Here is a 16,174-nt window from a genome sequence, read left to right as displayed (position 1 = left end):
GGAAAGAAAGAAAGAAAAAGAGGAAAGGGAAATAAAAAAGGACATAAATAGGGAAAATGGAATACTAACAGGCCTTCATTAGCATGATTAGCAAGAGAGGGATATAAAATCAAAATATATGACTCAATGAGACGGGAAAGAATGGCTGAAAAATGTGAGAAAGAGGCAAAAAGAAACAGGAAATGAAGGTATAGCCAAAAGCTAAATTGGAACATCAGAATAGAACTTCATTACGAACTGATGTTTTTCGTATAAAAAGAAAGAATGGCTGAAAAATGTGAGAAAGAGGCAAAAAGAAACGGGAAATGAAGGTATAGCCAAAAGCTAAATTGGAACATCAGAATAGAAGAAAAAGGGACAACAAAAAGAGAAGTACTTAATAATTCGACCGGGCTGCCGAGGATTGAAAAAAATATACAAAGAACGGGAAGAAAGGTCGATGGTATCTATTATAAGCTTGCTAAATTTTATGCAACAATGGTCGCAATCAAGACAAAAAATCCTTAGTCAAGGGTTAGCCAATGACTATTATATCCTAACCTAAGTAAGGCTTTAGGTTGGCTAGATTTACCATAAAAAGCCTCTTAATGTTTACTTCGGCAAAATTTCCAAAGCTACTATCATATAAATATAATCTAATATAAAAATCATTTTAAAAGGCAATTTTTTCTGGCTCGCTTCGCTCGCTGACGACTTTTACAATTTGTTTTCCACATTTGCTATGTTGTGTTGCCAGAAAATATTTGGTTTATAATCCGCAACTGCGTTGAAGTTAATATGTTTTGTGTATGTGTGTATGTACCCGCGATTAGATAAAACAGTGGCCATCTGCAATGTTAAAAAATATCACGAGGTTCCGCGGGCTCCGCCCCAGACCAGTGGCGGCACCAAGGAGGGAGGCACAGAGGCATTTACCCCCAGTGAGTTGGCCCCACCCCCCCCCCCGAAATTTTTTGGGGAAAAATGTAAATAGTAAATGTTGTCATTAGCATCTTATACAGCTGCAAATTGCTCCAAAACAGCTTTTTGGTTCTTCAAAATTTGAAAATTTTCTCATCCATTCACTGTTAGCTCCCAATTTTTTTTTCACCAACATAAATCTTTCAGGTCATATTCAAAATGTCGCTCGCGCTACGCGTTCGCAGTAACTGTTGACTGAAATAAGTAAATTATCTGTTCACATGGGGCTTAAAAATCCAAATGTTAATTCAATTTGCTTCTCGCGATTAGAGTTTTCATTCATTTTAGCGAGATACACATCCTGCGCGTTCATGATTTTCATAAATTAAAAATTTTCAGCACGCGCTTCCAGTTCATGATTACAAAAAGTGCTCGGAACGTCCGGTTATCATCTCAGGATATACAAATTTTAAGCTCGCGCTTCGCGCTCGCATTATTTATTTGGTGGGATATCATCTTCATGACCCGATGCAAACAGGTCCCTTTCAAGTCTACATTGAACAGATTAGCTCGCGCTTCTTGTTCGATATTGAGAAAAAGGAAAAATATTTTTGTGTTGCTCCCCAATGTTCTTTTGCCTCCCCCGAAGTTAAAAATCCTGGTGCCGCCATTGCCCTTGACCCGATTCGCCTGGCACTGCCCCCCAAAAAGTTCTACAACCGAGAACAAAAATAAAAGATGAAAGAAAAGGAGTATGTAAGATATGTTATTTTCTGAATACCATGTCAAAATCAATCTCAAAGTTAGATTCTAATAAAAATATGCACTTTATTAATGTTTTTATTAATCATTCTTACCATAACCTCCGTTGAAAACTGATAAGAGATTTTGCGTATTATTGATGTCTTATTGTTTGGCAATAAAGCCTTTAAGTTTTTTTTTTATAATCTTCGTGGAAAGCCACGCAATTGATTTTGTATCGACTCACATTCGATGTTTCTTCTTATCTTATTTGCAAAATAAAAAGTGAATTAAATTGAATTGAAATCATATCCCTTTTTTGGCTCGATCACTTCAATTGTTCAATTGAACTTTGAAAAAAGAAAATTGGTGCAACATTATCCAAAGTAACGATAAAAATAACAGCCCCTCCAAAATATGACCTTATTGTGCAATTTTGTTATTGTTTATTCGACGCAATTCAAGTTTATTATTCAGGATTTCACTGCATTATCACTACACAAGCAAGAACAAATTATACTCAATTCAAATTGATATTTGGTTCACAAAAAGAAATATATCATGGAGAACCGAGATTCTAGGGTGATTCAGGATTTCACTGCGTTATCACTACACAAGCAAGAACAAATTATATTCAATTCAAATTGATATTTGGTTCACAAAAAGAAATATATCATGGAGAACCGAGATTCTAGGGTGATTCAGGATTTCACTGCGTTATCACTACACAAGCAAGATCAAATTATACTCAATTCAAATTGATATTTGGTTCACAAAAAGAAATATATCATGGAGAACCGAGATTCTAGGGTGATTCAGGATTTCACTGCGTTATCACTACACAAGCAAGAACAAATTATACTCAATGCAAATTGATATTTGGTTCACAAAAAGAAATATATCATGGAGAACCGAGATTCTAGGGTGATTCGGGATTTCACTGCATTATCACTACACAAGCAAGATCAAATTATACTCAATTCAAATTGATATTTGGTTCACAAAAAGAAATATATCATGGAGAACCGAGATTCTAGGGTGATTCAGGATTTCACTGCGTTATCACTACACAAGCAAGAACAAATTATACTCAATTCAAATTGATATTTGGTTCACAAAAAGAAATATATCATGGAGAACCGAGATTCTAGGGTGATTCAGGATTTCACTGCGTTATCACTACACAAGCAAGAACAAATTATACTCAATGCAAATTGATATTTGGCTCACAAAAAGAAATATATCATGGAGAACCGAGATTCTAGGGTGATTCAGGATTTCACTGCGTTATCACTACACAAGCAAGAACAAATTATACTCAATGCAAATTGATATTTGGCTCACAAAAAGAAATATATCATGGAGAACCGAGATTCTAGGGTGATTCAGGATTTCACTGCGTTATCACTACACAAGCAAGATCAAATTATACTCAATTCAAATTGATATTTGGTTCACAAAAAGAAATATATCATGGAGAACCGAGATTCTAGGGTGATTCAGGATTTCACTGCGTTATCACTACACAAGCAAGAACAAATTATACTCAATGCAAATTGATATTTGGCTCACAAAAAGAAATATATCATGGAGAACCGAGATTCTAGGGTGATTCAGGATTTCACTGCTAATATCATTACACAAGCAAGAACAAATTATACTCAATTCAAATTGATATTTGGCTCACAAAAAGAAATATATCATGGAGAACCAAGATTCTAGGGTGATTGCTAAGAGTATGGTTTTAATACTTTCATTTTATGACACCGATGACTTTAAATGAGGTTATAACTTTAATCATAAACCAATCAAAACATCATTTAAATACATTGGCCTAAACGGGGGGATCATATCCCAGCATCTACAATATGTGGAAGTGGGGGATGATTTGTACCAAACATATATGAATACCCTATACTTCAAGTTATAATGAGTTACTGATGACATTAATTGACAATATGAAAGTCGTTTGCAAAAGACAGAAGCAAGTTAGGACAGCAATATATCCCAAACACTTTGCATTTTTATCGATTTAAAGGAGACTTAAAATCACATGGATACATAAAATCTAATGAATATTTCGAATATGAATTTTGCTCAAGATTTTGAAAGTTGCCTCATCTCGATCCCAATATAATCTTAAATATTATTCAAAATCTTTCCTTTATAATTTGCATCATTGTGCTATTTCCACGTTTTTGGAAGGCTGTAATGGAATGTGATGACCTTTATAATTATTTCATAAAGCATCCTCAATCCCGATAATCATGATCCTATTTTTTTTTCATTCTCATCTCACTTTTAACCAGTGAGCAAATTATTATTTTTTAATAATAATTAATGATTTATGGAATTCTTAAAAAAGACAGATCAAAACTGAGGCTGCTCAGTCTATGTAATTTTGTACGATACAGTTAATAGAATCAGTGATATGGTCTCTACCTGTTTGTATGGAATATTTTTTTTATTTTGCAATTTTGATCATCCCGTAATATTCATAATAATCGTTTTAATATAACTCTGGGCATTACATAAAAAACAGTCAAATATACGTAGAGTACGAATTATAAGCATGATAGATACAATAAAAGGAAACGGGGACAGGGGGGGGGGTCGCCCTCAAAACTAATTTCTCATCAGAATGTTTTTAAAAAATGACACGTGTCCTTTTTACAATTAGAAATGTGCTCGTTTTTTTAATAAAGTGAAATGCCCTTTAGGAGTAACATTTTTTATAATATGCGCATATTCTTATCTGTAGTTCGGATTCTCTCTTAGGGGAAAATTTTCTTGAAAATGGAGCACAAAGAATTTTTTTCATTAATTTTCTCTTGTTTTTTTCATCCGGGGGGGGGGGGGCACTTCCATTGACAAGTGGATACCATGCGCGACCATGGGGTCTCGAAAAGCACCCTAAACACGTATTTTACATATTCTAAAAATGCACCCCTTAACAAGTATTGGCGTGTGAAACCCTACCCTTAACAAGTATTGGAAACAAAACGATACTCTTGGCAAGAATTCCCTGAAATGAACCCCTAAACAAGTACAGCGATATTTTATTGTTGTCACGTACGGGTCCGTCTGTCGTCGGTTTTACCTTTACACACCATTTGGGTTAGTACGGCCCCACCTTTCACACCTCGATCGCGCAAATCGGACTCTAAACACGTATATTTTAATTTTGTTTTATCATCCCAGCAAATTTGACCCTAAACACGTAGCTTTCCTAGCGAATAGATACCCTTTTTTCATTATTTTAGTGTTTTTGACACCCTTATCACGTTACGTACGTAACGTGCCCTATCTTGAAAAAAAAAACATGCTTTTTACGTGTTTTTTTTTGGTCGCGCATGGTATCCACTCGCAATTTTGATCATCCCGTAATATTCATAATAATCGTTTTAATATATAACTCTGGGCATTATAAAAAAAAACAGTAAAATATACGTAGAGTACGAATTATAAGCATGATAGATGCAATAAAAGGAAACGGGGACAGGGGGGGGGGTCGCCCTCAAAACGAATTTTTCATCAGAATGTTTAAAAAAAAATGACACGCGTGTCCTTTTTTACCAATAGAAATTGATGTGCTCGTTTTTTATAAAGTGAAATGCCCTTTTTTGAGTAACACTATTTATATCATGCGCATATTCCTATCTGGAGTTCGGATTTTCTTTTAGGGGAAAGTTTTCTTAAAAATAAAGCACAAAGAATTTTGTCTTATTTTTTTTCCATTAATTTTCTTTTGTTGAGGGGATTCAAGAAAGGCAAGTTTAGGTCCAAAATGGTTCTTGAGTGCGAACAGGGTGGAGGAAGTGCACGGCAGGGGCACTTGTACCCGAAAATATTTCCATAGGAAAAATCTTTTATTTTTCACAATGAAATGTACGTGCCCTTTAATAATGAAGTGACATTTTTTTTCAATTCTGGGCATTTCAATCCCTGCAGTTGCTTCAATTCTATTTCTGATGTGTTTCAGATTCCTTTCTTTTTTATAAATACAATACAGAAAAAATATAAAATTGTGTGAATTATCTCCATGGAACATTTTATGCCTAACGGGATTGAGAATCTCTCTTGCCCCAGCCCCACTACCTCTTTCACTTAAAGGCAAATGGTGGCCTTTTTAAAAGTTAAATGTTCCTCATTCTGTTTGATTTACAAGTATCCCGAACTGGGGGGCGTTTCATGAAAGGACTTGTCGGACGTTTTATCCGACAAGTCCCATTTTATCCGACAGTTACCATAGTAACAGTACCTCTCAGCCAATCAACATCAGAGAAAGATGTCAGATCTGACAACTTGTCGGATGAAAATGTTGATGAAACACTCCCCTGATCATGAGTATTGAAACCTTGAAAATAATACCAGCACTGGGCAGGGGGGTGAAACTCCGCTTCTGCATCCGGTCAGAATTGAAGAAAATTTTGGAGGGTCAAAAGTGCACACTGCTCCCATTTTTCGTATACAAGCCTATGGACACCGCCACTGTTTTGGTACACCAGCGAAATGAAGGCGTGGTCACGGAACGTCCTTCGCGCATAGCGTAAAAATATGTAAATTAGTATTTTGTCACTAATTAGCATAATGCGCGACCTGATTAATAATCGTTTATGGTGTCTGTCAGTGATTACATCATGTCAGATCATTCGTTTTTTTCCTCCTCAGAGTTTTATTATTCATCTATTTTAATGATCTATTTGTTATTGCTTGTTACGATTATTACTGCATCTTTGCTTTGTTTTAGCTGCAAATGGCCAGGATCTTTGCTAAAAAATATTACAGAGGAGGTTCCCAAAGAAAATGTTGCCATATACGATGACATCTCTTTAAGTTTCTGGAGCCCTTTTTTCTTTTTATTGCAGAAAACGAAATGAACCTCTTTTCATAATATAAACAAAGATAATAACAAATCAAATTCTTTTCCATAATTGTAGTCTCCAATATAAGTCCTATTATGAATAGCAGTCCTCGGAGCACTTAATTTTAAATGGCGACTTCTATGTCAAACATCAATAATCATGACCTAGGTATATACCATATTTTAGGGGGGAGGGGGTTCTCAAAATTAAATAGGCAAGAGAGCAAACCGATCGTAGGCTATTTCTTTTTTATTTTCAACTGAAAATTAATCTGGTGTAATTTTCATTTGGAAAGAAAAAATACATTTTATATGCAGGTTTCAAAAATTTGGAGAAATAATTTGCCCCCCCCCCCATCATGAACAGTAAGGTCTTATAATTGCTTCTTTCAAAACAAACTGAACTTTCACCCCCCCCCCATCTCTCTCTCTTTCTGTCTGTCTCTCTCTCAGAAACTGACATAACTATATGCATACAAGCAAATAATCTCCTGTCATTTTACTTTCTTTCCCACTCTTATCCTTATTTTTCTTGAATAATATTTTAATTGACTGCTGTTTGATCTCATGTAACAGTGGTATCATCACATTTCAGTACAGTGCAACATCTTGTGCCATTTGTGCATAACAGCTCAGAAGCAATACATCATCACAATTAATTGATAAATGAAAATTACCAAGATCAAAAAATTCAATTCAAAATTAACATGTTTATTAAGGAATCCATTTTCTAAAACATTGACATTAACATAAAAATAATAATTAGCATCTACCAAGCATTAAATTGTATTTTTAAAAATGAAGGCAATGCATAGCTAAAAAGGGCTGTTACTGGGTAAGGGTAGTATGGGGTGGGTATATAAATGTACAAAAATAGGATTAAGTACATTTTTCTACATTGTACAATGTTTGTTAAAATTTCATTCAAAGGATCTCGATGAGCCTATAGTTAATATTCCATAAAAGAGCATAAAAACCTTTGATATTCGTTTATTTTCTTCCACAAAAGTTTATCACTCAAAAAAATTGGTAAATTCCTTTCAAATTTGCTGACAAGAAATAGTCTTCTGATGTGAGAGCACTCCTCATAAGGGGGGGGGGGGGGGTGGGACACAATGCCAGAATCCTAAAGAGTGCCTTCCCCAATCAATACATTAGCGAATCATTAACAAAATTTGATTTGTCTACTGTCACTGTGCTTAGAATTCAATCTATTTTTGAAATATAGTCTATTTATATATTATTGCAGTGGTAGCCCATTTCACATTTTTTTAAAATGAAGATAACAATAAATGCAACTTAATAACCCTACATAATTTATGAAGACTTGCAGTGGCGTACCGTGGGTCACGGCATCGGGGGGGGGGGCACCAGCAAAAATTTTGAGACCATTTCATATCTCTTCTTGGCACTTATGTTGTGATACCAGTACTTAAACAGCTTAGGAAGTGGGAAACCTGCATGGTAAAAAAGAGAAAAGAACATAATAAGCTGTAAATTATTTTTACTCATCTAGTCCAGTTTAGTAAAAAAAAGATGTAAACTCTATTTTATATCTTCAGTGATAAAACAAGTTTAGCACATGCAGTCACTTTCGTCCCACATCCAGATAAATTCATATATCAATATAACTATCTACAGTATGTTTTGAAAATAAAGAGTGAAAATTAATTCAAATATTTATCAGAATTTTGTGATAACTGTTAATATCTTGGGTTTTTTATGCAAATGCATGTATAGACAGGAGATATGGATAATTAGTATGCAGTGTTAGAAATGGAAATACTGGTGAATCTGAATTCAAACAAATATTAACTCACAATGGAACTTTAACATTACATGATATCGCATCATGTTTCAGCACAATTGGCCATAGCCCACCCCCTCCCAAAAAAGGGGAAATATTCATTTATTTGTTGTTGTTTTTTTTTTTTTGGGGGGGGGGGTGATGAGCTTAGATACAGCCTGTATATTATCAAAACAGTAAGCATACCTTGCAATTTTTCCATTCAGATATCCTGTTCCTCATTAGATTGTAACTAACACTTGCTGATCGGCATGGTTCTCAATTTTGTACTTCTGACTAGGTGTGAACTGCTAAGAACTTGGTCCCACTGGATCTGCAATTGACAATTTAAATTTGAGAGTTTTAGAGATAATAAAATTACTCTTCTTAAACAATATTTTTGAAATTTCCAGCTGCCCATATCCCAGGTCTATGAATGAATATTCCAAACTAGAACAAAAAAGTTATCTGGACCCGAAACTTCATTCTCTATCACATAGAGGCATAGGCCTACCTCACTCTGTTTATAAAAGTAAAATGATTCCAACCACATATTTCTACAGCTGTATATAGCTGAATCTGGTCTATGCTGGGCCTGTATAACTTAAGAATCACATCACATTTGAATGAAGTAAACACTAAGAACGTTTTCAAATTACCACCCCAGGCCGGACCCAGGGTATCCTGTTCAAATAGACTTGATTTAGGTCTAGGGTAGGCTACGCCATTTCATTCAAATCTAAGACTAAGAGTAAGTAACACTTAACATAACAGACATTAATGCTAAGTCAATCGTATTTCAACACTGATTATTCTGAAGTAAAGCGTTCCTGAATAAAAGAAACTGCTGAGAATTATACTTATTCATATGAAGATGAAATAGAGGGGACGGACTAGGCCTAAACTTCAACTTTCAAGCTTGAAGTTTGGGCCTAGTCCGTCCCTATGGTGGCCCTGAAGGGACATCGCATATCGACCAAATCGCGAATATTCACGACGAAATTGGCGACGAAATTCACGACGTCGCCAATTTCGTCGTGAATTTCGTCGTCAATTTGAATATTCACGACGAAATTGGCGACGAAATTCACGACATCGTGAATTTCGTCGCCAATTTCGTCGCGAATTATTCACGACGAAATTCACGACGTCGCCTATTTCGTCGCCAATTTAAATATTGACGACGAAATTCACGACGAAATTCGCGACATCGTAAATTTCGTCGCGAATTATTCACGACGAAATTCACGACGTCGTGAATTTCGTCGCCAATTTCGTCGTGAATTTGTTTTGCTTGCCTGGGCGGTATGCGGTTTGAGAAACCAATTCGTCTGCTGCTAATTCCTGCACTGCAGGGTCGATCTACATTCATTTAGTATAATGCAATTCTGTCCATTAACCTTTCGCCTAACAACCATATGGTCCAATAACCATTTGATCCAGTCATCACTTCGCATTGCCTGTTAGGTGTTCCAGGGGCGGATCCAGCCTTCGCCAATAGGGGGGGGGGGGCGGAATTATTTTTCAGCCATATTTTCCCCGATCGGCCGCTCGAAGATGATTTTTGGTTTCTGTGAAGGGGTGGTCTTCTTAGCTTTATTCTTATAAATCAATATAAATATATAATATCATAATCCTTATTTATATAATGTGAGCGCGAAGCGCGAGCTAATTTTTTTTTGGAAATCTTATGTATTTTTTCCTATAATTTGAACATTCTGGGCAATGTTTGTTTTCCTAAAAAAGATGTGTATGCAAATAAATAATTACTACAAACGCGAAGCGCGAGCAGAAATGAACTGGTGGAATAGGTACCTGTTAAAGACAGCATGCAGTTAGTCATGAAGACGTTATATATTTTAAAAATCAAATAATGCGAGCGCGATGCACGAGCTGAATTTTTTGAAATTTTTACTTAAAAATGGAAATTCTAAGGACTTTTTGTAACTTAAACAGAATAGGTATATAATAAACAATTGATGCGAGCGCGAAACGCGAGCTGAAAAATTTTGACATTTCTACATAAAGAATGGAACATTTTAATCAATTTTTGTAATCGTGAACAGGATAGCTATATAACTAAACAATTGATGCGAGTGCGAAGCGCGAGTGGAAAAAAATCGAGATTAGACCTTAACACGGGACACTCTATTCATGTTTTGTAAATTTGGAAAAGAATGAGTAATTCCTACATTAATGATGCAAGCACAAAGTGCGAGCAGAAAATTGTTTATATTGTGATCTGAAACTGGATAATGATTTAAATAGAGAACAAGTTGAATATCTGAATAAACATGCGCGCGCGTGTTTCATATTTAGACCTAGAATCTAGGCATTCTAAATACATCTTTTATCATGAAAATCAAAGCGAGCACGAAGCGCGAGCTTAAACTATTTGATATTCTATATTTCAAGCACTTTGTAAGAAAATTGTAAAGTGGATATGGATCACACAGAGCTGATTTTTTTCATTATAATTCTTTGAGTTTTGACATAGGACCGGTACATCCTTAGGACATATAGGACATCTCATCATATAAAAATGATGAATGTCTTCCTATTCCTCTTGCTAAGCGCAAGATGAAACAAAAGGGACAATTCAATTATTAAATTAATATCTTATTCATTAATGCTTAATGAGGGCGTGAAGTCGATGGCCTGAAAACTGGACATTTCATGCATTTGTAATTATAAATAGGATGCATCAGTTAATATATTTTAACAATTAATGCGAGCGCAAATTGCGAGCCTAAATCTGTGCATTGTCAAGAAAAGGGGATTGTATAATCAATATTGAGACATACGATCAAAATGCGGGCGTGTAGCGCTGGCTGATACGTTTTGACAATCAGACCTGAAAAGGGATATTTTGAAAACTTTATGGAATACACGAAAATAATAGGTACCTGATAAATCGAAATTTGCGGGCGCGCAGCGCGAGCGGGAAATGTTAATATTCAGACCATAAAACTGTCATATTTACAGAGCACTTTTTAAAAATCAATTTGTAAATCACGCAAAATAATAAAAGTTTGATTTTCGAGATGAAATATGTTTTGTATATTGACTTCCAAACTTGATATCTAAACTCCATATTGAACAAGATTATGAAAATCACCTAACAGGCAATGTGAGCGCGAAGCACGAGCGAAATTTTTATGAAGTGACATGAAATATTCTTTTTATTTCCATGTCTTCCCCTCATCTTACTTTATTCACTCGTCTCCTCCTCTTCTTTTTTCTACTCTCTTTTCCCTCCTTTTTTGCTTTCTTTCCTTATTTCCTTTCTTTGCTCCGCCAATAGGGGGGGGGGACGGGACGGGCCCCTCGGCCCCCTCCCCCTGGATCCGCCTATGCATATGGATAGCAGTGGACATCGTTCTGTCGTTTCAATGTTTTTTTATTCAATTGGTCTAATGCCAACTCGTCAGCTTTCATTTGGTCTACCATCAGTTCGTCCACTATCCACATGGTCTAACTGCCAAGTTTGTCTAATAACCAAGTTGGTCCAATTGCCATTTATTCCATATGCCATTTTGTCTAATTGAACTAAGTGTTAATTGGGCGAAATTAAGGAAAATAAAATTGATATTAGACCAACTAGTTGTGAGACGAAATGGTCATAGACGAACTGGTGATTATAGACGAAGTGATGACTGGACCAAATGGTTATTGGACCATATGGTTGTTAGGCGAAAAGTTAATGGCCAGAATTGCATTAGAGTAAATGAATGTAGGTCGACCCTGCAGTGGAGGAATTAGCAGCAGACGAATTGGTTTCAACCCGCATACCGCCCAGGCAAACAAAACAAATTCACGACGAAATTGGCGACGAAATTCACGACGTCGTGAATTTCGTCGTGAATAATTCGCGACGAAATTTACGATGTCGCGAATTTCGTCGTGAATTTCGTCGTCAATATTTAAATTGGCGACGAAATTGGCGACGTCGTGAATTTCGTCGTGAATAATTCGCGACGAAATTGGCGACGAAATTCACGATGTCGTGAATTTCGTCGCCAATTTCGTCGTGAATATTCAAATTGACGACGAAATTCACGACGAAATTGGCGACGTCGTGAATTTCGTCGCCAATTTCGTCGTGAATATTCGCGATTTGGTCTATATGCGATGTCCCTTCAGGGCCACCATACGTCCCCGCTATTTTCATACCCCATGACTACATCGACAATCTCGCTCGGCTAGCACCGGCGATATCAAAGGCCGGATCCCGCTCTGACCATATCCCTACATATCATTGACCTAAATTTGAATAGGCCTAAAATCGACAGTTTGTCGACCTTTGTCGTTACTAAAAAACAGGAGGTCGGAAACAAGTCCACATCTACCCTAACCCAGAGAGCTCCCGCCCGCGCAGCGGGCGGGAGCCCAGAAGCTTACCGTGTATTTTACCATTGTCACCGGACTAGGGTGATTTATGGTCTAAATATTTCTCCAAATGAATTGTGAAAACGGAAAGTATACAATTACCACGATTATATGGATGAAGGTCTAACGAGTGGCAGATTCCTGACATCTGGGCACAGTCTGGAACCTCAAAAAAACGAAAAGTTTTCTCCTTCTACCCAGTCTCGATCGGCCATTTTGTTAGTGATTTTTAACAAAAATGGCCGATCGAGACGGGGTAGAAGGAGAGAACTTTTCGTTTTTTTGAGGTTCCAGACTGTGCCCAGATGTCAGGAATCTGCCACTCGTTAGACCTTCATCCATATAATCGTGGTAATTGTATACTTTCTGTTTTCACAATTCATTTGGAGAAATATTTAGACCATAAATCACCCTAGTCCGGTGACAATGGTAAAATACACGGTAAGCTTCTGGGCTCCCGCCCGCTGCGCGGGCGGGAGCTCTCTGGGTTACATCTACCCCTGATAATTGTCTAATCACAATAAAACTGAAATAAAGGTTTACTTTGGACCTACATGAAGCATTCCGATGAATGTCTAGATCTACGACAAACTATAGACCCCTACTCCCTAGATATAGTATTTTTGAGAAACTCAATGATCACACTTATTTGGAAGTCAGGCAAAAGAAATATTGAAATTGAGGTTTACATAGTGCGTAATACAGGATGAGCCCCGAACCCCGGCAAACACATTACAATTTGCAAGTGAGATCAAAACATGAAAATGAGCGTAACTTACTTTTATTCCTATGGAATGTCATTAGAATAGTATTGATGTTCCCTCCAAGATTTTCCGCTCCAATGAAGTTCACTCAGAAACCATGATTTCGAACATCAATTCTATAAACAGATAATTAGTCTAGCTATTTCGTTTCAGAAACTTCAAATTCGCAGAGTCCAAAAGAACGACACTTCGCACAGATATCGTAGGGAATTGTGGGACGGAAAAAAATGTTTAATGCATGAGTACATGAATAAAACATTAGCGTTTAATCCAATCATACAAGTGCATTATGCGTATTTTGACGTCATTCTCATGAATAAAACATTGACCCTCCAAAATCAACCTTCAAATTGTCCACCGGCAGCCATGTTGGCTGTGTACAGGAGCTTACGGGAGCTTACGTATACGTAAGATCGTATCTCTGTGGCACTGGGGTTTAATAGCGCCATCTCATGATCGGGTCACTTTAGTGTGATATTTGGCTGCATGTGCATGTGTGCGGCGACCGGGAAAAAAGAAGGACTCTCACCGAAATATCATAAAAATGAGCGCCCGATTCATTCCTCCAGAGATACAGGATAATCCAACAGGATGGGGTCCTTGTACGATTCCAAAGCAATTCAAAGATATTCCATACCAACCATTTTCAAAGGGAGATCGCCTCGGAAAGGTAATTACTAGTACATGATAGTAGTGCCAGTGGAATGCCTCTCTATTCATTCATGCATTATTGCATAGGCGTACCACTACCAGTTTCCCATATGTTGTGTAGAATGTGTACGGTATGGTACGGTACGGTAGGGGCCGACTACCGAATGTACGTCGTCGATGATGCGTGTATGACTATGACTATGAGTAGTCTTGAGAAGTCGAGGACTCCATTGGCCTGTTGCACGACCATGACGACGAGATGAGCGATACGTAGGAACGTCCTACTAGTACTACTACTCCTACTCCTAGGAGTCCTAGGTAGCCAGGCGGCTTCTAGAGAGTAAAAATCATTTACTAACGTAAGGTCACTCTCATAGTACGAAGCCAGGGCTTCCGTCATATACTTTTGCGTGTACCACCAAAAAACCTGAAACTTTCGCCCCCGAAATTTCTACTTTCTTTCTAAAAGATCTAGCCCTAAATCATGTACATGGGATAAAACTTCATTTCCGACATTTCTACGCTCTCGTTGTTATTTTTGAACAAGAATTCATCAAAAAAATGAGAGAAATGTTGTGTAAAGACGGAAGAGACTTGCCCGATGTTTTCGCCGCCATCTTGTTTCCTATTGTTCTTCGCCAACGTTACAGACGCATGCGTCGGGTAACGTTGGGGAAGAACAATAGGTGGGTGGTGTCCAAAGAAGATCATGCCTACGTAGGACATGTCTGGAGGTGTCTTTCCAAGGACCATTCTTCGTATCGCCCAAATCGGCTTTGTGAAACAGTTGAGCGATATCTCGTTCTTACGTAGAATGGTTCTACGAAAGACCCTTTCATGCAACAGGCCCCATGATGATGTCTTTTTAAAAAAATTTGACATATACTTCAAGGCTCCACATTAACTTTTTTTGGTGGTGGCCCGTTCGGGCCACCAAAACCATCAAATAATTTTTTTTGGTGGCCCGATATTAAAGTTTGGTGGCCCGAAAAATATAAAGAAAAACATTAAAAATGAATAAAACAAACTTCTGAAATATTAATTCTGCAGCCACTACCACTATATGTTACTTTTACTTTATACATCTTGTATGTAAACCTTGTTTGCTGTTATTTTACTTTGCTAATTTATAAATGTTTCTATCGTTGTATAAATGAAATGATTGAAAGAGAATAAATGAATTGTATTGTTCGCAGGTTGTGTGGACTTTTTTTTTAAATCTCTGTATAGAGCTAATGGTAAAGTAAATAAATAGTGCATAGCAAATTCAGTTAGATGTACAAATCAATGGTTTTTCCTTCCTTCCTCTTTGAATCCTAAAACCTAGATTATGCATGCCCCAAATCCAGTTTATTTCTGTTTTCTCTTTTGCAGCATATTATAGAAGGAGAAAATCACAGAAAAATATGCTGCAAATTTAGAACAATGCATAAAAGGGAGAAACAAACGAAAATAATTTTCAAAAAGTATATTACAAAAAGAAAACAAAAATAATAAAAGAAATTAGTGAAATAAAACAAAAGAAAGAAAATGAAGGGGAAAAAAGAAAAGAAAAAAATTAGAGAGAAAAAAGGAAAGAAAATGAAAGAAAAATTAATAAAACAGTTAATAAAAAAATGGGGAAAAGTGGAAAATTAAGAAGCCATTACATATATTTTTTAACAGCTGTGGCAACAGTCTATTCTGACTGGAATATAATTAAAAGCCAAGCAAATAATTTTCACTTACTTTTTGGGAATGGCACATTTTCATTTTTATATCCTTTAGTTTGTATTATTTTATTTTCAGTAGAAACATATTTTTTAATCAGGCATATTCAATGGGAAGGGGTATAAATGGTTTAACCACTGTCAAAAAAAAATGAAAGGAAAAAAAAAAGAAAACGGCAAAATTTATATCTGGAAAAAAAGTGTGAGAAAAGTCCTTCCCTATATTTGCCAAAATGTTGGGAAAAAAAATCACATTTCATATCAATGAATTGCCTTGCCTTCCCAAAGTATTTACTCTCTCAAGAGTGGTTTAAGAAGTCATTTATAAACAAGAAAGAAAGAAACTGTCTTGTTTGTTTTTGGCTAGAAA

General features: G+C 36.4%; 1 protein-coding gene and 1 long non-coding RNA gene across 2 annotated transcripts in view; one reads left to right on the top strand and one right to left on the bottom strand.

The window, feature by feature from the left end:
- Positions 1–7,195: 7,195 nt before the first annotated feature.
- Positions 7,196–13,867, bottom strand: LOC135155765 (uncharacterized). The gene is made up of 3 exons (XR_010294952.1): positions 13,460–13,867; positions 8,499–8,625; positions 7,196–7,962 (listed from the first exon to the last, which is right to left on the bottom strand). It is a non-coding gene; the product is annotated as an uncharacterized LOC135155765 (long non-coding RNA).
- Positions 13,786–16,174, top strand: part of LOC129269574 (eukaryotic translation initiation factor 3 subunit D-like) — a 23,525-nt gene continuing 21,136 nt past the window's right edge. The window contains exon 1 of the mRNA XM_064105985.1: positions 13,786–14,114. Within this exon, the coding sequence (XP_063962055.1) occupies positions 13,989–14,114 (126 nt within the window). The 5' untranslated portion in view covers positions 13,786–13,988. The remainder of the gene's footprint in view (positions 14,115–16,174) is intronic.

The sequence above is a fragment of the Lytechinus pictus genome, chromosome 10 (assembly GCF_037042905.1).
Source record: "Lytechinus pictus isolate F3 Inbred chromosome 10, Lp3.0, whole genome shotgun sequence".
NCBI classification, from domain to species: domain Eukaryota; kingdom Metazoa; phylum Echinodermata; class Echinoidea; order Temnopleuroida; family Toxopneustidae; genus Lytechinus; species Lytechinus pictus.
This window is presented reverse-complemented; position numbering and strand designations above follow the sequence as displayed.